The 23752-nt window shown below is 38.9% G+C and overlaps 1 protein-coding gene across 1 annotated transcript in view; it reads right to left on the reverse strand.

Moving 5' to 3' along the window:
- PANK1 (pantothenate kinase 1) overlaps nt 1-23752 on the reverse strand; it is a 65668-nt gene that overhangs the window by 18073 nt on the left and 23843 nt on the right. The window contains 1 exon segment of the mRNA XM_002807452.8: nt 11326-11678. Coding sequence (XP_002807498.3) covers nt 11326-11678 — 353 coding nt within the window.

The following is a 23752-nucleotide window of genomic DNA, read 5'->3' on the forward strand; positions in this document are numbered from 1 at the left end:
TATCTCCCAATGACTTGCTGTACTTCTGGTGTCTTCCTTATCATCATGGGTACTGCTTCTGGAGTCTGGAAACAGCCTACACAAGTACTAGACTTAGATATTTTGTCAAAAAGATATTTACTTCATTATAAAAGTTAGAGGTAAAACAAGCTAGGGTGTGGTGGTTCACACCTGTAATCCCAGCATTTTGGGGCGCTGAGGTGAGAGGATCACTTAAACCACAGATTTTGAGGCCAATATGGGCAATATAGGGAGACCTCATCTCTACAAAAAAAAAAAAAAAAAAAGTTAACCAGGCATGGGGTACATGCCAATGGTCCTAGCTGCTTGGGAGGCTGAAGTGGGAGGATCACTTGGGCTTGTGGGGTCACGGCTGGAGTGAGCCATGATCGTGCCACTGTACTCCAGCCTGGGCCACATATTGAGATTCTGTCTATACAAACAAGAAAAAGAGCTAAAACAAAATTTTTCACTTCATGACACTGATTTGAATTTCCTATTTCACAAAATCCTCCGTTTCTATACCTGTAGAACAGAATTAGTTAGAAGAGGTTACCAACCAGACAATGGAAATATTTTTGATTATTCTTGAAATAAACATTCTAAATGACCCATGGTACCAAGTAAATCTACCCCATAAATGGTTCTACGCATTTCTTTTTTTACCAAGTGAAACTTCTGGATGAGATATATGTAATTATGTCTTTGTAAATATGTAATTTGTAAAGCAAAATTACAGGTATAAACTATCTGGAGACCTGAGAGACTATAGCAGGGCATAGCAGTGCAAATGCTATTTCCTCTGTCCTCCCTGATTCCACAGCCTTCCATTGCACTTACAGCACAGGTCACATTCTGGCTTGTTTTCTAAGTCTCTGGCTGCCCCTTAGTACTATGCTCAGAGGCCTGCACATAATAATTGCTTACTAAACATTTATTACATGGAACAGGGAAAGTTATCTCCTGGATCACCCTAACTGAAAAGTAGTAATTTCATCAGCCAGTCTTGGAATCATAGGTTAACCTGCTTAAAAATTAATCAGAGGTTGATCAACAATATTGACAGTCAATTCCAGAGCCAACATCACAAACACAAAGTCTGTCCTGCTGAACTTCCTCAAACTACTAGGGAAAAAGAAAAAGCTGTCAAGGCAGATAATCCAAGCACGTCCCACTTTGATCTGAAAAGAAACATCATCATTTCACCTTTTCCTTAAAAATCATTTTCTAATAAAGTGCTGGCAGCAAACAAACATCTCTTCTACACATTTCACCGAAGGACAGATATCTCTGAAGCTTGAGGTCATGCACCACCAGAAAGGAAAATAAAGATAGGCGTCATTTTCACTGAGATCTACGGAGACCTCCCTCAAAAGTCTTCTGGGAAAAATGACAGGATCCCAAGTGCAGGCAGTGAGTCATACTGCTACTTGGATTTTCAAACAGGCCATTTGAAATTTAGGACAAGTTGGAAAGTAATTATCAAGCTTTGCAGTTCATTAGTACAACTGAATTAACTTTGTGGAAATCTTAAAACAGTACGTTGAGATTTCAGCTGGTGAGAAACACTCCTTCTCAGGGCTTAGTTTTCCTTACATCAGGGGCCACAGACTCAGATGCCTAAAGGAGAGAGTGAGAAAACAAAGGAGCAAAGGCCTTGACTAGATCTAGAGTCACAGAATGACAAGGACTGTGGCAAACAAGTCAACCTGCACATATTTAAAATTCACCTGCAGCCCACTATTGCCATGCGATGCTGGGCGCCCAGTGTTACCAGATGACCCTATTTTTCAACAGCTAGAAATTCACCAGATTTTTATGTTAAATCTTCCAATTTTTAAGTGCTGACAGCTAATTTAACATTAAATAAATATATATATATATGTATATTACATTCCTGATCTATCATGGTCAAAAAAAAATAAAAAATATATATATATATATATTTTGCAGACCAACAAAACATGTCTCTGGGCTGAATCTGACTCCCTTATTACCAATTTTATCTACGTATGTATCCTAATGCTGATCCTATAATGATCACAAATCTGAACTATCAGATCCAGCAAACATGCAGATGAAGCGTCAGCTCATTTAAATGTACTTTGTAACTAAGATACACCTGGTAAATGTTTAACAATCAGCTATCTGAAACTAAAATCCCTAGTTTATAGCATTTACTAATTTCCATGGTATAGTCTTCCCTGACCATGCCCAATTTCAAGCCTACAATGTGATATCAATACACATAATTGGGAAGAGGTTCATACATGGACTCTTTTAAGCCAGTAGGTGCTGGCTCTAGCATCCCTCTGCTTCTAACTCTCCTTAGCACTTTTGGTGAGTATGAGTTCTGCCAGTTTTTAAATCAATAGGTTAAATTTAAGCCACTCTTCAAACTTGAAAACAACAAAACAAAGCTTGCTGTAAGACTCAAACTCTGTGTAAATAATGGAAGCTAATCAAAGACTGTACAGAGCCCATCTGTTGGACTTTAGGCAAGGAAGCTATTACTATTGCAGATGAAATGCATCACTGTGGGTCAGTGGGTTAAGTTACCTACTTGTGTTCCCAAGACTAACAAGTAGGGGAAGAGGTAAAGTAGAGAAAATTTTCAAACTATAACTCTGAAAAACTAGCATTGTTATTTCTAGTACCAAAGTTACTCAAGCAAGTAGGGGTACAGTGGGGTTCTCAAACTTTAAGTGCACCAGAATCACCTGGAAGGTTTGTTAAAATGCAGGTTGCTGGGGCCCAATCCCAGAATTTCTCACATTGCATTTCTAGCAAAATCCCAGGTGATGCTGATGCTGCTGGTCCTGGGACCACACTTTGAGAACCACTGCTATAGAAGGTGAAGCACAGTATTTGGAGCTAAAGAGTTGGGAATGAGTCTATTTCCACAGCCTAGTACAGATGTCAATAAAGTCACATACTTTCCCTCCCTATAGCAAACAGGGCTGTTTTCAAGAATCGAATGAGATGGTTGTGGAAAGTGTTTTGGAAACTTTAAAGTACTATACACATGAGTTATAATTAGTATACCCATGAGAAAGAAAATAATCCAGGTTTTCTTAACCAAGCTCAAATGTATTTGGAAACATCATTTCCAAACTGAAGACTAATTTTTAGAGGGCATTCAGTAATTCCCTGTATGGTAATATTAGAAAAAAATATAGGCTAGGCATAGTAGCTCACACCTGTAATAGCAACATTTTGTGAGGCCAAGGCAGGAGGATTGCTTAAGCCCAGATGTTCAGTACCAGCTTGGGCAACATAGTGAGACCCTATCTCTACAAAAAAAAATTTATTTAATTAGCCAGGCATCATGGCACATGCCTGTGGGCCCAGCTACTCAGGAGGCTGAGGTGGGAGGGTCTCTTGAGCCTAAGAAGTTGAGGCTGCGGTGAGCAATGATTGCACCTCTGCCTCCAGCCCGGAGTGAGACCCTGTCGGAAGGGAAGGGGAAAGGAAAGAGGAAAGAAAAGAGGAAAAAAAGAGAAGACAAGAAAAGAAAGAGATGGTTCTTAAACACACGCATGCTCAGGAAACAATTAAGAGGGCCTCCTATGAGCTATAGCTCAATCTTTCAAAAATACCTCAATAGCTAACTAAAGAAATTTGGTAAAAACTATCCCAAGAGGTTCCACATCTACTCCCTGGGAGCATTCTATGGATCTACCCAGTATCAGCTACATCACTCACCTATAGCTGAAAAATGAGTCACTAAATTGTATTTAGGAAATAAGTAAAATACTTATCTGTATGATACTTCACACTTCGAAGGTGCTTTTGCTGACACTGGCTCCATAAATCAAATTGGAAGTGACAGAAAAGGTTATCTTACTAAACCAAGAACAATTTGCATATAAAATGGTTGATTCTGAATTACAAATTACACTCAGGGTTCTTTTCTTTTCACAAAGGAGACCTAACACAGACCCGAGAGAAATGAATTTCAAACTTCCCCTGTGACTGAGAAATATAACAAAACCTCAAAGATAGCTTTTTCCTCCCTCCATCAAATGATGAAAGGGACCATCTATGAATGGTCAAAAGTCTCAGGCCAGAATGAAATTGAGAATAATAGTGTCTATCAAATCTTATGCTCCTGTAATATCACAAATCAGTCCTCAGATTAATAACAGGGACCAAGGTAACAAGTGTTCGTAAATAATGCTCTTAGGTTTAGATATTCCACAGATCCACAGGTATCCTACCCACTCCTGATGACTTTTCCACCATGATACACTTTTTAAGACTGGTCCCTTGGAGATTACTGGCATAAGGAAAGCCAATTCTTAAGTCCTCACATGTTGTAAAATGATGTGATGAAAGCAATTAGAAAATCTCTTTTCTGCTGCCCTAAATTTCATGACAACCAAATAAGACTGTTGTTATATATTACTTGTTCAAAGGATAGGTAATTTTTTTTTTCCTTTAAAGTAACTAAAAGAGTTACTTCTGACTTCTAATCAACATTCGCTTTGGACTGGACAAAACTCACAAATGTCTACATGCACACTTCCAAGACATTGCAGGTTGAGTTCCAGATCACCTCAGTAAAGTGAATACTGCAATAAAGCAAGTCACGTGAGTTCTTTGGTTTCTTAGTGCATATAAAGGTTGTTTACATTGCCGGGCATGATGGCTCACGCCTGTAATCCCAGCACTTCGGGAGGCTGAGGCAGGCGGATCACTTGAGGTCAGGAGTTCAAGACAAGCCTGGCCAACATGGTGAGACCCCCGTTTCTACTAAAAATACAAAAATTAGCCAGGCGTGGTCATGGTGTGCCTGTAATTCTAGCTACTTGGGAGGCTGAGGTAGGAGAATCACTTGAACCCAGGAGGCAGATGTTACAATGAGTCGAGATCGTACCACTGCACTCCAGCCTGGGCAACAGAGTGAAACTCCGTCTAAAAAAAAATTTGTTTACACTGTACTGTAGTCCATCAAGTGTGCAATAGCATTATCTCTAAAAAAACAATGTACATGCCTGAATTTTAAAATATTGCTAAAAATGCTAATCATATAAGCCTTCAGATTAGTAATTTTTTGCTGGTGGAGGGTCTTGCCTAAATGTTAAGAGCTGTTGACTAATCAAAGCAGGGTTTGCTGAGGGTTGAGGTGGTTGTGGAAAGTTCTTAAAATAAGAAAAAAATAAAGTTTGCTGCATTGGTTGATTCTTCTTTTCACAAAAGATATCTCCATAGCATGGGATTCTGTCTGATGGCATTTTACCCACTGTAGAACTTCTTTCAAAATTGAAGTCCACCCTCTCAAACCCTGCCTCTGCTTTATCAACTAAGTTTACGTAATATTCTAAATCCTTTGTTGTCATTTCAACGTTTCAGGAGATTTCATCTCAAGAAACCATTTTCTTTGCTCATCCATAACAGGCAACTCTTCATTCATTCAAGTTTTATCATGAGATTGTAGCAATTCGGTCATATCTTCAGGCTCCACTACTAATTCTAGTTCTCTTGCTGGTTTTGTTGTATCTGTGGTTACTTTCTCCACTGACATCTTGAACTCTGTCCCTGAGGCTGAAATTCACTTCCTCCAAACTCCATGCTATTTTACTTCCCACTTTGAATCTCAAATGTTCTTAGTGGCATCTGGAATAATGAATCCTTTCCAGAAGTTTTTAATTGACTTTGCCCATATCCATTAAAGGAATCATTATCTATGGCAGCTATAGCCTATGAAAATTATTTCTTAAAAAAGTATTTCTTAAATAATAAAACTTGAACCTTGAAATTATTCCTTGATTTAAGGGCTACAGAATGGATTTTGTATTAATAGCATGAAAACAATCTCCTTTTACAACTCCAGTAGAACTCCTGGGTGACTGTTTGCAATGTCAATGAGCAACAAAATTTTGAGGAGTTTTTTTCTGAGTAGTAGGTCTAAATAGTGGGCTTAAATATTCAGTAAACCATGCTATAAACAGATGTACTATCATCCATACCTTATTGTTACATTCATAAAGCACAGGCAGAGTAGATTTAGCATAACTCTTAAGGGCCCTAGGATTTTCAGAATGGTCAATAAGCATTGGCTTCAACTTCAAGTCACCAGCTGCACTTAACAAGAGAGTTACCCTGTCCTTTTAAGCTTTGAAGACAGACACTGACTTCTCTTCTCGACTATGAAAGTCCTAGGTGGCCTCTTCTTCCAAAACAATATGAGGCTGCTTCATCTACACTGGAAATCTGTTGTTTAATGCAGTCACCTTCATCAGTGATTTTAACTCCATTTCCTGACTGGCTTGCTGCAGCTTCTACATTGCACTTAGTATTTTACCTTGCAGTTTTATGTTATGGACATGGCTTCTTCCCTTAAACCTCACAAACCAACAACCTCTGATACCTTCCCACCTTTCTTTTCATGTTTTTTTTTAAAGACAGGAATCACTCTGTCACCCAGGCTGGAGTGCAGGGGCACAATCATAGCTCACTGAAACCTCTGTCTCCCGGGCTCAAGTGATCCTCCTATCTCAGCCTCCTTAGTTGCTGGGACTACAGGGGTGCACCACCACATCTGGCTAATTTTTGTATTTTGTGTGGAGATGGGGTTTCGCTTTGTTGTCCAGGCTGGTCTCGAATTTCTGGGTTCAAAATATCCACCCACCTTAGCTTCCCAAAGTGATGGGATTACAGGCATGAGCCACAGGACCCCGCCAACCTTTCAACTTTTCCTCTGCACCTTCCTCACCTCTCAGACTCTAGAGAATTGAAGAGCTGGGGCTTTGCTCTGAATTAGACTTTGGCTTAGGGGAACGTTGTGGCTGGTTTGACCTTTAATCCAGGTGACTAAAAGTCTGTATCAGCCGTAAATCTGTTTTCTTTCTTATTATTTGTGTGTTCACTGGAGTAGCACTTTAAATTTCCTTCAAGAACTTTTCCTAACTTGGAAAAGTTGCATTCATAACTTGGCTATTTGGCACAAGAGGCCTAGGCTTTGGTCTGTCTCAGTTTTCAGCATGCCTTTTTCACTAAGCGTAATGATTTCTAGCTTTTGATTTGAAGTGGGACATGGGACTCTTCCTTTCACTTGGATATTTAGAGATCAATTAGGGCAATAGTAGGACTATTGATTGGCTTAATTTCAATATTACTGTGTCTCAGGGAATTAGGGAGGCCTGAGGTAGGGAGAGAGATAGGGGGACAACCAGTCAGTGGAGCAGTCAGAACACACGTAACATTTATCAATTAAGTTTGCCATCTTGTATGAGCATAATGTGGTGCCCCAAAACAATTACAATAGTGGCATCACAGATCCCTGATCACACAGATCACCATAACAGATGCAATAATAATTTAAAAGTTTGAAATACAGCAAGAATTACCTAAATGTGGCATAGATGAATGTGAGTACATGCCATTGGAAAAATGGTGCCACTAGACTTGTTTGTTCAAGGTTGCCATAAACCTTCAATTTATTAAAAAAAATGCAGTATCTGTGAAATGCAAAAAAATGAAGCAAAACAAAGCAAAGGGCAATACAACAAGGTATGCCTGTGTTGTAATGAATATGGGCAGAATGGATGACTTTTTAAAAATAAATTTTCTGATGTCAAAAATACCTTGCATTCTTGAGAATACGGTTGTTGAAGTTAGGATGTGTAGTTGTGAATAAAAATACTAGAATCAGTATATAAAATATTCTGTTTGGTTATTTAAAGCAAAATCTACCGAATAGAGACACTGGGAATAAACACAAAATTCAATGAAAGCTACAGAGCCTTGGTAAACAGCCATACAGAGTTCTCCATCTTGAAAGCCACCTTTTAAATAGTAGGAATTCCTCATTGGCTTATCAACATCTTAGTCCACGTGAAGTTAAGCTAAGATTTTCTTTTGTGTTCCATTTTGATAAATCATTGATCTTGAAGGCTAATTTTTGCCAGTCAAAAATTTGGTTTTGACAGCGATCCTAAAATGTTAAAAAAGAAAAGAAAGGAAATAAGGAGGGGAGAATGGGAAGAAAAAAAGAGGGAAAGAAAAAGGAGGAACAAAGTGCAAGTCTGTTCAATTGAGAGTATTCTACACAGGGTCTAACGATTGTCTCATGGTTCATTGTTCTTTCTTATACAATTTAAATCACACAAATGGATTTTTCAAATTCCTATCTGGAAAGTTATGTTATACCAAAAACAGTGATTTTATACAATAACAATAATAGGACTTTATAGATATATAGATGCACTGCTGGATGATTTCTCAAACTGTTTAATATATACAGTAGCATATATTGATCCTTTACAATTAAGTTAGCATCTTTGATTTTCTAGTCTAGAAATGAGAACAGCTTAGATTATTAGGACACTAAGGGCCTTGGCACTCACCACTCCATCTGCCTAACACATTCGTTCTTTGCATGATTTGCTGTCTTTCTTCTTCAGGTTTCTGCTCCAACATTACCTAGTCACACAAAGACCCTGCCAGCACTATCTTCTTTGTCCCGCTTTCCCACCTCCATTCATAGCAATTATCACCATCTGACATATTTTATGTTCACTTTTTTTTTTCTTCTTCAAGACAGAGTCTCACTCTGTTGCCCAGGCTGGAGTGCAATGGCACGATCTTGGCTCACTGCAACCTTGGTCTCCCTGGTTCAAGTGATTCTCGTGCTTGCTTCAGCTTCCTGAGTAGCTTGGATTACAGGTGTATGCCATCACACCTGGCTGATTTTTGTATTTTTAGTAGAGATAGGATTACACCATGTTGGCCAGGCTGGTTTGAAATTCCTGGCCTCAAGCAATCCGCCCGCCTCAATCTCCTAAAGTGCTTGGATTATAAGCGTGAGTCATTGCACTCGGCTTTATATTCATTTTTTAATTTGATTATTGACTGTCTTCCTCCACTAGAATACAAGCTCATGGTGAGCAGGGGCTTTATTGTGTTCATCACAGTACTAGGCACATTTAAAGTGCACAAAAAAAGTATTTGTCGAGTGAGTGAATGAATGCTTAGGAAGGAGGATGTTAATACCTATTCATCCTCATAAACTTTGGAAAGATTCAGGCACATCACTGACATAATGTCAAACGGGCTATAGGAGGAGATCTATCTTTTTCAATTCTGTCTTCACTTTGGCTGAGATTCAGCCTGGATTCAGAAGGCGGTCCATAGACTCTTCTTTCACAGATGGATGCCAAACCTGGTCAGGCTGTTTAGCAAATGCTATATAGATTTGTTCCCTGCTCCAGTCTATTATTTAGGCTCCAACAGCCTGTCCACAGAAGGAGAGGCTTCTTTATCTTGGTAGTAATGAGATGTAACTTTTCTTAGCTTAGAACCTTGAGAAATACACCTGCTCATGGCCAACATATATTGAGCAACTTTATCCCAGGACATATATTGCCCCAGGGGAGAAATGGAGGCATTGACAGAGGTTACATAAATCCTCTGGGTCACCTTGGTTCACTTCAGATAGGGTGTCCTTGAGGGACCCGAGGAGCTCAGAGCAATGAGAGTGGATCACCATTTCCTTCTGAATCAGAACTGAGTCCAAGCCCCAGCTCTGACCTACGTGGTACTGCTGGAAGCTTTTGATCTTCTCTGGAAGCTTTAGTTTCTTATCTATGTAGCACAAGAATCTAGACTTTCTCATCTCCAGAGGTCACTGTCACTTCTGAAGTCCTAGAGACCTTCTTTCATCTCTCACCTTATTCTCATCTCTCTGCAGATGACAAAATGAGGCCCAGAGGAGGGACAGGTCTTGCCCAGTCCCCAGCTGATGAAATGGAGAAACAGGACTAGAATGCAGGTTCAATGATTTTTCCATTATAGACTTAAACTTAGTTCTCAAGCCCATGGATCTCAAACTTCTCATTTTCAAAACTCTTTGATCATCATAAACCCTTTCGGTGAGATAAAGATCCCATAGGTCATTTAAGTAAGCGGCAAGTCAAACTCTACTGCTGGGTAGTAGGAGGGGACATAGAAGAAAAAAAACGAAACCTGAAGATAATTATTTTCACTTAGCATACTATTCTAGGACTCTGTTGCCAGCCTTTTTTTCTTTTTTTTTAAAGACAGGGTTTCACCATGTTGGCCACGCTGGTCTCAAACTTCTGACCTCAGGTGATCCGCCCACCTCCCCCTCCGAAAGTGCTGGGATTACAGGCATGAGCCACCACGCCTGGCCTGTTGCCAGCTCTTATAGCAACTTATTATAATCAGTGAGGTAAATGGGGCTACTTTTGATGGCACAAGATAAATGTGCATTTATAGCTTTATTAAATACCATGAATGTGCACTGATTCATTAATGTATTCATTAATGACAGACTTTATATCAAGACTGGATCACATTAGTTCTGCACAAAATGCCGGTAATTTGTATTACAGGCTTTGAGAATATGTATTTTATGACTTACCTCACTATATGTTCAACTTTGTAGTAAGACTAATTCTAAAATCTCCCAACCCTTCCTTCTTCTATGTTCAATCACTTTTGCTTATCTGGGTCCCTTTCCTTTCCAAGATATAGCCACAACTGTTGTTTCATTTTCTTCTCACTTTATTCTATAAAAAAAGACTACACACTACAGAGATTATTGTATTGACTGTAGAAAATGAAGAAATTAGAATGCACAGATGTTAAGTAATGCTAAATAAGGAGGAACGTTGGATTGCATGTTACTTATTCATATCTTCCATTTATATTCAGTTGTTAAATCTAAATGAGCCACGCACGGTTGGTATATTACTCCCAGTCAGGATACGGCATCATCCCTATTATTTAGAACTACGCTCCCTAAAAGGTATTCATTAATGAAGGAATTTACTGATAAATAATATTAAATATTTCATTTTTGTTGATGAGTAAAACTTCTGAATGGCATTCATATGCTGAAAAAAGACAGGAGAGCAAATGGGTAGATAGAAGTAATCATCTTTGGTAGGATTCATAGAAAGCCTTCCCATGGATCTCTGTATATGCATAAATTGGCATCACGATTATATAGTTAAGAGTCTGTGGACAATTCTAACTGAAATACTTCAGAAGGGATTTTAGCATCTTGTCTTTAGCATATTACACAGCAATAATTTTAACAGAAATGACAATGATGGTAACTATATTGAGCACTTACGATGTGCCAGGTACACATTATCTCATTTAATCCAACATGTAACAACCCTATGAGGTAGGAGCTGGTTTTATTCTAATATAGGTGAGAAAACTGAGGCACAGAGAGGTGACATAAGCTTGTCCAAAGTCCCAAGGCTAGTTGTCTGGTTCTTAGGTATGAGTGGCCATGATTATGAACATGTGACAGGTTTTGCTGTTTTAACAAAGACAAACCTGACCTACCATTCTGAAGTCCTCTTCGAACTTGAAAGCCCCGCCTCCTGTGGCACAGAGGGTGGTGTGAAGGCTAGAGAAGTTCTTCTCGCTGCCCATCTGAATGAACCTGTGCATGGCACAGCTGGGAAAGCGGATGAAGTGGAGGTTCCCTTTGCGTCCACACATGGTCAGGTTTTTCAGTTCCAGGTGGACATCTCGGATCCCGGTTTTCCCATAAGCAGTATTAGAAGTCAAATACTTCCGGATGCTCTTCAGGTTCTCCACTTCCTCTTGCTCCTCTTCAGCTGTAATATCCTTTGGTTCAAAGTAGACCAATTTAACCAATGTTCCACCGATATCCATGCCAAACCATGGGAATGCTAAAGGACAGAAAGAAAAGAGTGCTGCTAAGTGCTATGTATGCACAGAAGTACTGAGTTTTTGAATATTAAATAAGCAAATGCCGTGGTGTCATATCTACCTGTACATTTGACATTCAGTTTATTTGAATTCAACTATATGTGCCTAAAAGGAGGCACAGACAAAGAATATTTCACAACTGAAAGAGTGCCCCTGACTCTGCTCACACACCACTGCACTCCACTCAGAATTGAGTGAGATGAGAAATTGGATTCTGCAGCTCCCTAAACCAGTTTCAATTCCCACATGCTTCCTAGGGCCCAAGTATCTCATCAAGCTGAGTATTATTCTAATATTTAAAGATAGATATGTATTTTTGCATACATCCTGGCTCCCAATTGCTGTTTTATCAGAATATTCACCAAAGAAACTGATCTGCTTCAATCCTAAAGGAAAAACTTACCATGCCTGGATGTACCAAGAGATGGTATGTTGGCCTCTAACCTAGGGTGCCTTTCAATGACTCAATTTTTGCTTATGAACTGACTTTATAAGATGCAATTCCACCGTTTTAATCTATACAATACATAGAAAGGGGAAAGAGGAAGTAGACTATGAGAGATGATAAGCAGATACGAAATTCTAAAAAGAATAACTCATGTTTTATCTGATTTCTTTATGTATTAAACAGAGACATTCTTTCTATCCCAAATAGCCTGCCCAGAAATTCTCAACCTGGCTGCCTTTTAAAATCAGGTGGGAGGCTTTTAAAACTCAACTTCTGGCCTCCTCTTACACATATTCTGTTTAATTCAGGCATGGCATCCAGGCATAAATATTTTTTTAAATTTCCCTAGTGGTTCCAATCCGCAGGCTTGGGAACTACTAAACCAGAGGAACCAAGGCAAAGTCTGAAACACAAAGGCATGCCTCTAGGTGAATGTATAGTTAATGTGCTTGTGATGGTTATCTATAACAAAATTAATTTCCAGTGTAAGGATTTTTACTGTTATAAAAGCTCTTTATTTATTATTATTATTATTATTTTTGAGACAGTCTCGCTCTGTCGCCAGGTGGCAGGCTGGAGTACAGTGGCCCGATCTCGTCTCACTGCAACCTCTGCCTCCCAGGTTCAAGCAATTCTCCTGCTTCAGCCTCTCGAGTAGCTGAGACTACAGGTGCACGCCACCACGCCCAGCTAATTTTTGTATTTTAGTAGACACAGGGTTTCACTATGTCGGCCAGGATGGTCTTGATATCTTGACCTTGTAATCCACCCGCCTCCCTCGGCCTCCCAAAGTGCTGTGATTGCAGGCGTGAGCCATTACACCTGGCCAAAACCTCTTTATTGTTAAGAGCTGACATGAACAGAGGGGAGCTACCTAAACAGTATGACATTATGCAGAGACAACCTGGATAGTTAATGCCATACTGTCAAATGCTCTGAGATGAACACAGAGCAAACCCAAATGGAAACCAAAGGTTGGAGTTTTCCTTTTTATTTCCCTCATAGAATCCATAGGCAAACCTGAAACTGTATATATTAAAACTGAATTTAGGGTGGGCGTGGTGGCAAGGTGGGTGGATCACGAGGTCAAGAGATAGGGACTATCCTGGCCAACATGGTGAAATCCAGTCTTTACTAAAAATACAAAAAAAAAAAAAAAAAATTAGCTGGGTGTCATGGCTTGAACCTGCAGTCCCAGCTGCTTGGGAGGCTGAGGCAGGAGAATCGATTGAACCTGGGAGGTGGAGGATGCAGTGAGCCGAGATTGCGCCACTGCACTCCAGCCTGGAGACAGAGCGAGTCTCTGTCTGAAAACAAACAAACTAAACAAAAACAAACAAACAAACAAAGAACCTTTGAGTTTAAAGACTCAGGTGCAAAAATGGCTTCCTTCCAAGTTTCTTTTATTTTAGCCATAGAAAACATCCATATGAACACTTGTCAAATTGTCCACAATGCCAGAAACATCGGTGGCCCCCACAGAAGGTCTTTTTTTTCTAGGCACTCCTACTAGTACTTATATTTCAATTCAGGAGGGCTAGGGAAGAGTGCCTAGCAGGAAACCGTTTCTGTAAACAAAATCTTCCCTCCTGTGCCTCACTATTGTTATTTTTGTTATGATCCAAGATAGCTGCTTCTCACTTGTTGAGAAGGAACTCTAGCATTATAGAAAAAAAAAATTCAGGGCCTTCAAAAGATTAAGAGCAACAAATTTCACTGAAACGACCAAGTTAACAAATGTCCTGTTATCTTTGCAGAAGTTTACAAAGCACATTCTGCAACCAGTATAGTTTGGGAAGCTGGCTTGTCCTAGCAGTAGATTAAAAAACTGGAAACTGGTCATCCCCATTTGCTGATTTAGCTCAGAGATGAAGTCTGTCGTTTCATTCTCTAAAACTCACTGTTACCATGGGCCAGAGTGTAGGAGCAGCATTTTTTAATAGGTAAAGCCCCAGATTGGGATTCAGAACATCTGCTTCCTTGAAGCAGCAGACAGTAAGTAGCTCACTGTTACTCCTTCCACCTCTCTGGATTTTAACTTCCTTATCTGTAAAAGGAATGGGTTGTATTAAAATGATCTCCAATTTCTTCCCTGCTAGCAACTTTCCATGAATTTCTTAAGAAATACAAAAGAGGGCCAGGTGTGGTGGCTCATGCCTGTAATCCCAGCACTTTGGGAGGGTGAGGTGGGCGAATCACGAGGTCAGGAGTTGGACTGACCTCTTTTCAAGACAGAGTAAGACTCTGTCTTGAAAAAAAAAATACAAAAGAAAAATTGCAAGAACCCCCAGTCATAAAATCTGACCAGTCTTTTTCAGTGGAGTTTTAAACTCCCTGGAAATATACTATGGTATGTTAACAAGTGCCTTGGCTATGCAACCAGTGCTGCAGCTGCAATCCATTCTCATCAGAGCAAGGAAGATGCCTACACTGGAGAGGATGGAGAAAGGGTATTTTGGAACATTGCTTGGAAATATTTTGAGAACATCTATTAAAATTAAAAGTACACATGCATTTTTAACTCAGCAAAGCCCTCTTCTAGGCCATAAAAAAAGCACAAGTATTCAAGGATAGGCATAAGAATGTTCCCTGCAGCATCCTTTACAGTGCCCAAATTAAAAACAAAAAAAGTAAGGCAAATGGTGCCCTTTAACAGGAAAACTGTTCAATAAAATGTATGACTTCCAAACTGTAGAATATTAGGCAGCTATTAAAGAGAGAGGGAGGCCAGGTATGGTGGCTCACGCCTGTAATCCCAGTACTTTTGGAAGACAAGGCAGGCAGATCACTTGAGTCCAGGAGTTCGAGACCTGCCTGGGCAACGTAATGAAACCCCATCTCTACCAAAATACAAAAATTAGCCAGCCAGGAGGGATGGAGGCAGCAAACCACCTTACCATATATGTACCTATGCAACAATCCTGCATGATCTGCACATGTACCCCAGAACCTAAAGTACAATTTAAAAAAAAATTAGCCAGGCATGGTGGTGCATGCCTGTAGTCCCAGCTACTTGGGAGGCTGAGGTGGGAGGCCTGCATGATCTGGGGAGACAGAGGTTACAGAGAGCCAAGATTGCATCACTGCACTTCAGCCTGGGTGACAGAGTGAGACCCTCATCTCAAATAAAAGGAAAAATAAAAAAGAGAGAGTGAAATCTATTCCAGCAGGCTAGAAATATTTCCCCAATCTTCTGTCAATAAGAAAAGCAAGAGGTGCCTAGAAGTCTAAATAACTTTTTAAGCCTATGTGGTTTAGGAAGAGGAAAGGAGGAAGGAAGGAAGGGAGAAGAGAAGGAAGGTAGGAAGCACAATTTCTAATATGTTGATGATTATATGAGCCTGCATAAAGGGACAGAAGGCCCCCAGTTGTTAATATTGATAGTGGTGGCATAATGAGCAGGTTGCATAGGTGGTGGCTAGAGATCCAGGAATGGGGATGGAGAAAATTCCACACATAAAGCTTAAAGCTTTCAGTACATGAAGAAAAAAAAATTGGAATTCCACAGTAATGGAAAACAGGAGATACATCAGCACAAGAACTGAACAAGCTGTGTAAACCCCAGAAAACAATCTAGTTCTGCACCAGAAATGCAGAATTTACCCAGTTACAGATACTATCAGACTTCTGAAAGGAAGAGCCTTCACATAAACTTTTATGTGGTTGGATGTTGGTAAATACAGGTAACTGAAAAGAGGTCTAACCTTTAAAAACACTGTAGGTAACACCTGAACATTTTATAATTTATTAAAAACCCTGTTTCCTTCTTCCTGCTTCATCTCCTGCTCATTTTGAAGCTATTTCAAAGTTTTTCTTGGCAACTCAACAAAATAATTGGAAAAAGTGTAGAGTCCTGAAATTTCAGGTAAATAACTCAGTAGTCTGGGTTAAGGTAAGAGAGATAAGAATGATCTCATCTCTGGGGTTTTGCAATGTTGCCCAAGCTGGTCTTGAACTCCTAGACTCAAGTCATCCACCCACTTCGGCCTCCCAAAGAACTATGGTATTTACTTAAGTGGCAATAGAAATAGCTTTTCTTTACCAATGCTTATTTCTTACCTTCATGAAAAATCTAATGCTCTTCTAGTCACATTTATTGCTTTTTCAGGACAAATTATTAAATGTATATTAAAAGTATTAAATGTACAATTTTATGTATCTTCCTGATATCAAGATCTGCCTAAACCTAAGCTTTCCATGCACAAGCTGTGGATAGAGACAGAAGGGGAAGGAAGAACATCCTAGTGCAGCTATGATCCATGACTCATGTTCTTTAATCCAAGATACCCAGATGCTTTGATTGTTCAGCTGAACTACTAATAAGAGCTTAATCTGGGGGAGGTGGGAAGGGATAGCCTGGGGAGAAATGCCAAATGTGGGTGAAGGGGAGAAGAAAAGCAAAGCACATTGCCATGTGTGTACCTACGCAACTGTCTTGCATGCTCTGCTCATGTACCCCAAAACCTATAATCCAATAAAAAATTAAAAAAAAAAAAAAAAAAGAGCTTAATCTGTGTTTGCCAAAGGAGCAATATTGGTTTCAGATATAGGAAGTTCGTATTCACCCTTTACTACTCCTTAAACCAGTTGTCATTTTAAAAAATTTCTAGAGTATTCATCGACAATGTACAGCAGGAAACCAGGCTCAAACTTCACAAGAAGACTTTTAAAAACAAATAAACTGATCCACTCATTCAAAATGGTTTTCACTATGGTGAGGTGGGTACAAGCCAGAAACTATGTTCATAAAACAAAGTGCTACAGATAAAATGGCTGTACATCTACCGCTGATCAACATATTTTAAAAAATAAAAGGAACTAATTCCTAGAGAAATTTCTGTATATGTGCATGAGGAGACACACACAAAAATGTTCACTGCAGCAATTTGTAATAATAAAAATGGTAACAATCTAGATGTTCATCAATATGTAAAGAAAATACACTATATTTATATGATGGAACACTACATAGTTATAGGAATCAATTATGCCTCAAAAGGAGAGCTATTTGTCTACAATCCCAGCTTCTCAAGCAGCTGAGGCAGGAGGATCTCTTGAACCCAGGAGTTCAAGGTTGTAGTGTACTATGATGTGGCTGCACTCTGGCGTGGGCAGCATAGTGAAAATCCATCCCTTACAAAAAAAAAAAAAAGTATCTTATTGGATAGGAACTCAAAAACAATGTTGAAGGAAAACTTATTTAGTGGTGGACAAAGTTGATAGATAAATTGTTATTTCCAGGCCAGAGCATGTAATTCCAGATATGAGACCCTCCAGAGTTTTCCCTCTGCTACAGTGACGGGAAGAATTCCAGACAGTGGCTGATCTGTCAGCATAGATCCTGAAATGAGGACACAGCTAACCCACAATGAACATAAAACATGAGCACAAAATAAATCTTTTTGTTTTTAAACCACAGAGATTTAGATGTTGTTTGTTACTGCAAAAGAACCTGGCCTATTTTGACTGAAAAAGTGGAGTGCTGCTTTAACAACAACAACAAAACGTGGCAGTGGCTTACAAGCCAGGCAGCAGGGAGTGAGGAAATGGATTCTGGAGACTGGCAGAGTATTTGGTAAAACGATCATGTATGATAACTTAGAAGGTAGATACTACACCAAAAGAATGAGCAGATCTAGTGAAAGAGTTTGAAAGTCTAACGTAGCATGTACAGATTACTATTGGCTGCATTTTAAAAGGTGTAATAAAAAAAGAGAGAGAGATGAGCTCATAATTGACTGGTTTACAGATGAAAGAAAAGGAAATAGAGTCCATTAAGTTGCACTTGTATGGCTGAAAAAGCAGCTGCTTCTTTCCCAACAGATAGAATGGCTACCACACCCACTGTTAACACTCTGAAAGGGTTAAGATGTTTCCAATAAAGATTTAGTTGACGTTGTGGCTTCTTGGTTAATTCTTTCAATTAAAATCGCTTAAGGAAAAACATGCTAAACTTGTAGCTCTCTCAACAAAGCCATTAAGTCAATAAATAAAGGCAAGGAAGCAAAAACTCAAAGGCATAAGCAAATACAAGTATGCCTAGAAGGAATTGAGGGCTTGGCTCTTGGCATATAGAAATATAATCGGAATAAAATAGATGAGAAACCAATCTTCTTTTGAAAAATAATTGTACTGCCAAAGAAACTGCTATCTCACACCTAGAACAGCTGGGAAACTGTTCAAGACCTAAAAAAAAAAAACCTCTGGAGCCCCCAACTCTCTAAAGTCAGGATGCAGCTGAGAAGGCTGCTCAGCCTCTAACAAGGACATATTATTCTTCAGTGTTCATTTCAGATGCAATCAAAGAGTCTACTGGGGGAAAAAAGATAACTCCCAAGGGGTGGAGTCAAGGGCTGAAGAGAACAATGGACTGGAAAGGCCCTCTCAGGGAGTAGTATCAGGACCCTAAAGGACCCTTCTCCACCTGCAAGGCAGGGGGCCCAGAGGAAATTCAGAATTGCTTCAGCATTTTAGAATAACTTAGCACCAGTGACTGCTGGGTATCTCCCATTTACCCACTTTCTGAATGGTAATGTACGATTGAGTTTTCCTATCTTTGTTTCACAATTAAATACTAATATACAATGTGAAGAGCAGATAATTTGCCACTTTTAGTTCGGAAGTCTCTAGATCAAGAGGAACCACATCCAGAGTTGATGTAGAAATGACTTTATATCATCCCCTGAGTAAGAGCATAAATTAGGCATCATCCCGATACTGTGCTAGGTGAGACTTTGGGGCAGTCTCCTTTGGGGAAGGAATGAATGTATTTTGCCTGTAAGAGGGAGAGTGAGACAAATATCTGGTAACCAGAAGAGCAAACTGTGTCACTAGTGCAGCTGGCCAAATATTTCTGGTCTCCTCCTTCCAGGCCCATGGGGTCAGAATGCAACTCTTGGCCATTTTACATGTGAGCTGGGCAATGTTCCTAACCTAGCTGGTAAGTTGTGAATGGAAATGACATATGTCACCTTCAGGCAAGAGTACTTCTGGCTAATGTAAGACCCTTCCAGATTCTTTGTTACCTTAACCAGCAAAATTTAAGACAAATGCTCTACATCTGGGTCTCAAAGATGAGTCAGAATGGAGCTTCTAGCCACCTCTCAATGAATTTGTGCTGTAAGACATAAACTTTTGTTGTTTTAAGCCACAAGGATTCAAGGATTATTTGTTACTGCAGAATAACCTTGCCTATACTGACTAATAAATCACTACATCAGAATCTTTGGCTATTTTTAAAGCTGAAAAAACTCCCTCTCTGGCAGAACTAGATATAGAAACTCATTATCACAGATAAACATGTGGTAGCTGAGTGTTAATAAAAAGGTATATAGGTCCTGTTATATTTATTTGTCTAAATATTTCTCAAAATACAAACCAAGATTGTCAATCTGGTAGTAGTTATAACTGTGAAGTAAATCTGCATTCCAAATACTGTGGCAAAAACATTTTAAAACTTTATTGGTAGTTGATGTTTTAAAACAAAGCCTATTTCTTGAAGGCTTTTTTTTTTTTTTTTTTTTTTTCCAGAATTCTAGAATAGTCCCTGGGGGTCATATATGCGTCCTGCAGTACCTATCAAGGGTACACAGTGAACTCCAAATAATCTAAATGAGCAAAGACATGAGGTGAAAAAAATCACAAAGATTTCCTATCAATCGCTGGGTGCAGAGGCTGAGGTTGGCGGATCACCTGAGGTCAGGAGTTTGAGACCAGCCTGGCCAACATGTGAAACTCCATCTCTTAAAAAACAAAAAAGATTTCCTATCAGTCGAGGAAACAATTTTAAAAAGCTAAGGGAGCTTGGCATGAGAAAATCGACCTCCTCTTGGTTTCACAGTATAAACTGAAAGTGAAATCTGAGTTTCTCTATTACTAGCTGCATAGCTTTAAAAAGTATTCCTGGTGAGGCACAAGTGTTCACAGTGAGTGTTCCTGGTGAGATTCCCTAATGCCAACGTCTTCCTGAATGTAAATCAGGCACCTGAGGGCTCAAGATGAGCTTCTGTGGGCATGGATCTGACTCAGTAGCCAGTTGCTGCCATAGAAAGTAACAATTCTCTCAAGGTTCCGCCAAGTTGGAGTTAGGTGTAATTACTGTGAATAGGGAGCAGCAGGACTGAAATTTCTTTTTCCAATATTTGTAAAGATTTGTTAAGCAAACCAACAGAAGGAAAAAGATGTTTAAGGACCATGTAATCAACAGAAAAAAACGCTTTAAAGCACTTCAAAGATATTTTACGCTAAATGAATATTAATTATGTTCAAGTTGCCTATGGACGTCCACAAGTTAAAAAAATTGCTTGTTAAATCCAAATGTGTAATAAATTATATCTTTAAAAATGTCCTATCTCTGAGGACTAACCTTCCTTTTACTATGTGCAAATTGGTTGATAGCATAACATAATTCTTTGATAATATATTCACAGAAACATTTAAAGAGGTAGAAGGAACCTTAGGTTGAGTCCAACATCCTGTTTACAAATAAGAAAACTGAGACTTAAAAAGATCAAAGAATTGTCCAAGGCTAGTTACTACAGGTATCTGAGCCCATTTTCAGTTTCATGAACCAATAAATCCCTATTTTGGTAGGCTGGTGTGAGGTTAGGTGTCTGTCGCTTACAACTGAGAATGCCATTTACTACTCTTATTTTTACCTTTCAGGGAATAGTCTCACTCTATAGCCCAGGCTGGAGTGCTGTGGTGTGATCTTGGCTCACTGCAACCTCAACCTCCTGTGTTCAAGCAATTCTCCTGTCTCAGCCTCCTTAGTAGCTGGAATTACAGGTGTATGCCATCATGCTTGGCTAATTTTTGCATTTTTAGTAGAAATGGGATTTTGCCATGTTGGCCAGGATGGTCTTAAATCCTGACCTCAAGTGATCCACCTGCCTTGGCCTCCCAAAGTTCTGGGATTACAGGCAAGAGCCCCTGCACTCAGCCCATTTACTAGTCTTTAAATGGAGGTAGATTAACCTATATGGAGGTAGATTAACCTATAGCTAAAGTCCTATCTAGTTCTCACATTCTATCATCCTAAATATACATACACAAAGACCTCCAAAACCATACTATTAATAGTATGAAACACAGAGTTGAAAACCTAATAACTATTTAAGGACCTTGAAGAAAGTAGTGTATGTAAAATTTAATAGAAGTGTTTCCCTAATTCTAAAGAAACCCATAATTATTGCACACAGAGCAATCTGTTGAACATTACTCTTTGCAAAGAAATTTTAGTCATAGTTTCTTTCAAATTAATGCATACCAGATTTCCTTAAATGAATTTTAGGTATAAGGTAATTATGCAGTGTTGGCAAGAGTACAAGCTCATATACTACCACTGAGAATGTAAACTGGTATAATCTTTCTACGGGTTTATTTGGAAACATATATTAAAAAGCTCCAGATTCCTATACCCTTTGATATATTGGTTGTATTTTACCCTAAAAGAAATTATGTGCACATCCAAAAATTTAGCTCTAAAAAATATTGAAAATGTTTGAAGTTGTATTTATAAGAAAATTAACTTATTGTCCAACAACAGAGGAATGATTAAACAAATAATTATTCATTAACACAAAGGCTAGCACAAAATCACTTTGTAGGACACCATTTAATGATGTGAGACAAATGTTCATTATCACTAAGTGAAACAGGCAGGGATTAAATGGTACATTTCATGCGGTTATAATTTTGTCTAAAAATTAAATGGCTATTTGGACACACACAAAAAGAGTAGAAACTTTAGGCCAAAATGTTAATAGCTGGATCATGGATTTGGGTGATGGTTTTTTTCTTCTTCTGGCTTTTCTGACACTTTCCCATTTTTTTTTTTTTTAATAATCAACACACTTGAACTTCATAATCAGAGTTATTTTCTAAATTCTTAAGAACTTCTCTGTAATACAAAAGAAAACAAAATTATTTTAACTTTGCTTCAGTGAACAGATAGCAGATCTGTGGTCCTGCCCAGAGAAAATAGTATGGCTTCATTCCCTAACTCAACAGTTCCTTCTCTTCTTATACAACACCCTACCCATATCAAACCAATTATCAAAATCCAGTGCAAGCCATCCTGGCAGATGTAAGCCCAACTCCCAAGAGCAAAGTTGTTCAACCTGTTAGACACTTGCTACCATGAGGTTTCCCTCAGGGTGGAAAGGGGCTGATTCACTCAGCTGCACAATGCCAGGGCAAAAACTGTATGTTAAACTTGGTAATTGAAAATACACTGAAGAGGGACACACATAAGTTTGCGGGATGGAATCGCTGTGGGAAAGTATACTGTCACAACCTCGTGTAACAATAATCTTTCTTCTACTGGCACAGTCCCAGATTCCTATCAGCTTTCTCCTCTCACCCAGGTAAGGGCTGATCATATTCTAGTATTTAAGAGGGAAAAAGAGAACAGCAAGAATTCCTTTCAGAACTTCCAAGGCACGTAGAAGTATAATCCTCAGCCACATAGAGACTCAAGTCTCAATTTCATCACCACTGCTGCTCAGGGTTAACCCATCTGTTAGGCTTAAGAGGCACAGTGGCTAGGACCTGCAGTACTTTTAGGCACCCATGAAAATAGTTTAATTTTAAAATCAGAAGAAAATATATGAACTTTTAGGTCAAGGAAAAGATAATTTACTATATAATATTAATACATTCATCTTTATACCAACAATAATAAAATATAATTTTTTTTTTTGAGGAAGGGAGGGATGAAGGAAGGAAGGAAGGGGGCAGGGGGGGAGGGAGGGAGGGAGGGAAAGAAGGAAGGAATTCAAGCAATGAGAGACATTGCCGACCTGGATCTAGAGGTTTACAAGTAGATTTCTTTTTTTTTTTTTGAGTGAAGGAAAGAAGAAAAAAATGAGTAAAGGAGAGGAAGAAAGAGGAAGAGAAAGAGGGAGAGTGAGTGGAAATATTGCTTTATTCTTAAAAAAAAAAAGGGTATTAATAATGGCCAATCAATGTTTCATTTAAACCTATGAGTACGTGTGATGTGGTATTGACTAGAATGTTTATTTTGTGTATTTGAAGTGGAGAGTTCTATAAATATTTATTAAGTTTACTTGTTCTGGATCTGAGTTCGAGTCCTTGATATCCTTATTAATTTTCTTTCTCATTGTGTCTAAGTCTCTATGTACCTGGGTGTTAGGATTGTTAGCTCTTATTGTTGCATTGATCCTTTTACCACTATATCTTTGTTGCTTTAAAATCTATTTTATCCGATACGAGAATTGCAACTCCTGCTTTTTATTTATTTATTTATTTATTTTTGCTCTCCATTTGGTTGGTAAATCTTTCTCCATCCCTTTGTTTTGAGTCTTTGCGTATCCTTGCCTGTGAAACAGGTCTGGATGTAACATGCCGTTGGGTTTTGGCTGTGTCTTTTGATTGGGGGATTTAGTCGATTTAAATTTAGGGTTATTGCCCTTTGATGTTAACTGGCTATTTTATACATTCGTTGGTGTAAATTCTTCTTTATGTTGGTGCTCTTTACTTTTTGGTAGGTATATTTTTAGAAGAGCTGATACTGGTTGTTTCTTTCTGTGTGTAATGCTTCTTTCAGAAGCTCTTGTAAAGCAG

Source organism: Callithrix jacchus, chromosome 12, assembly GCF_049354715.1.
Source record: "Callithrix jacchus isolate 240 chromosome 12, calJac240_pri, whole genome shotgun sequence".
Lineage (NCBI taxonomy): Eukaryota > Metazoa > Chordata > Mammalia > Primates > Cebidae > Callithrix > Callithrix jacchus.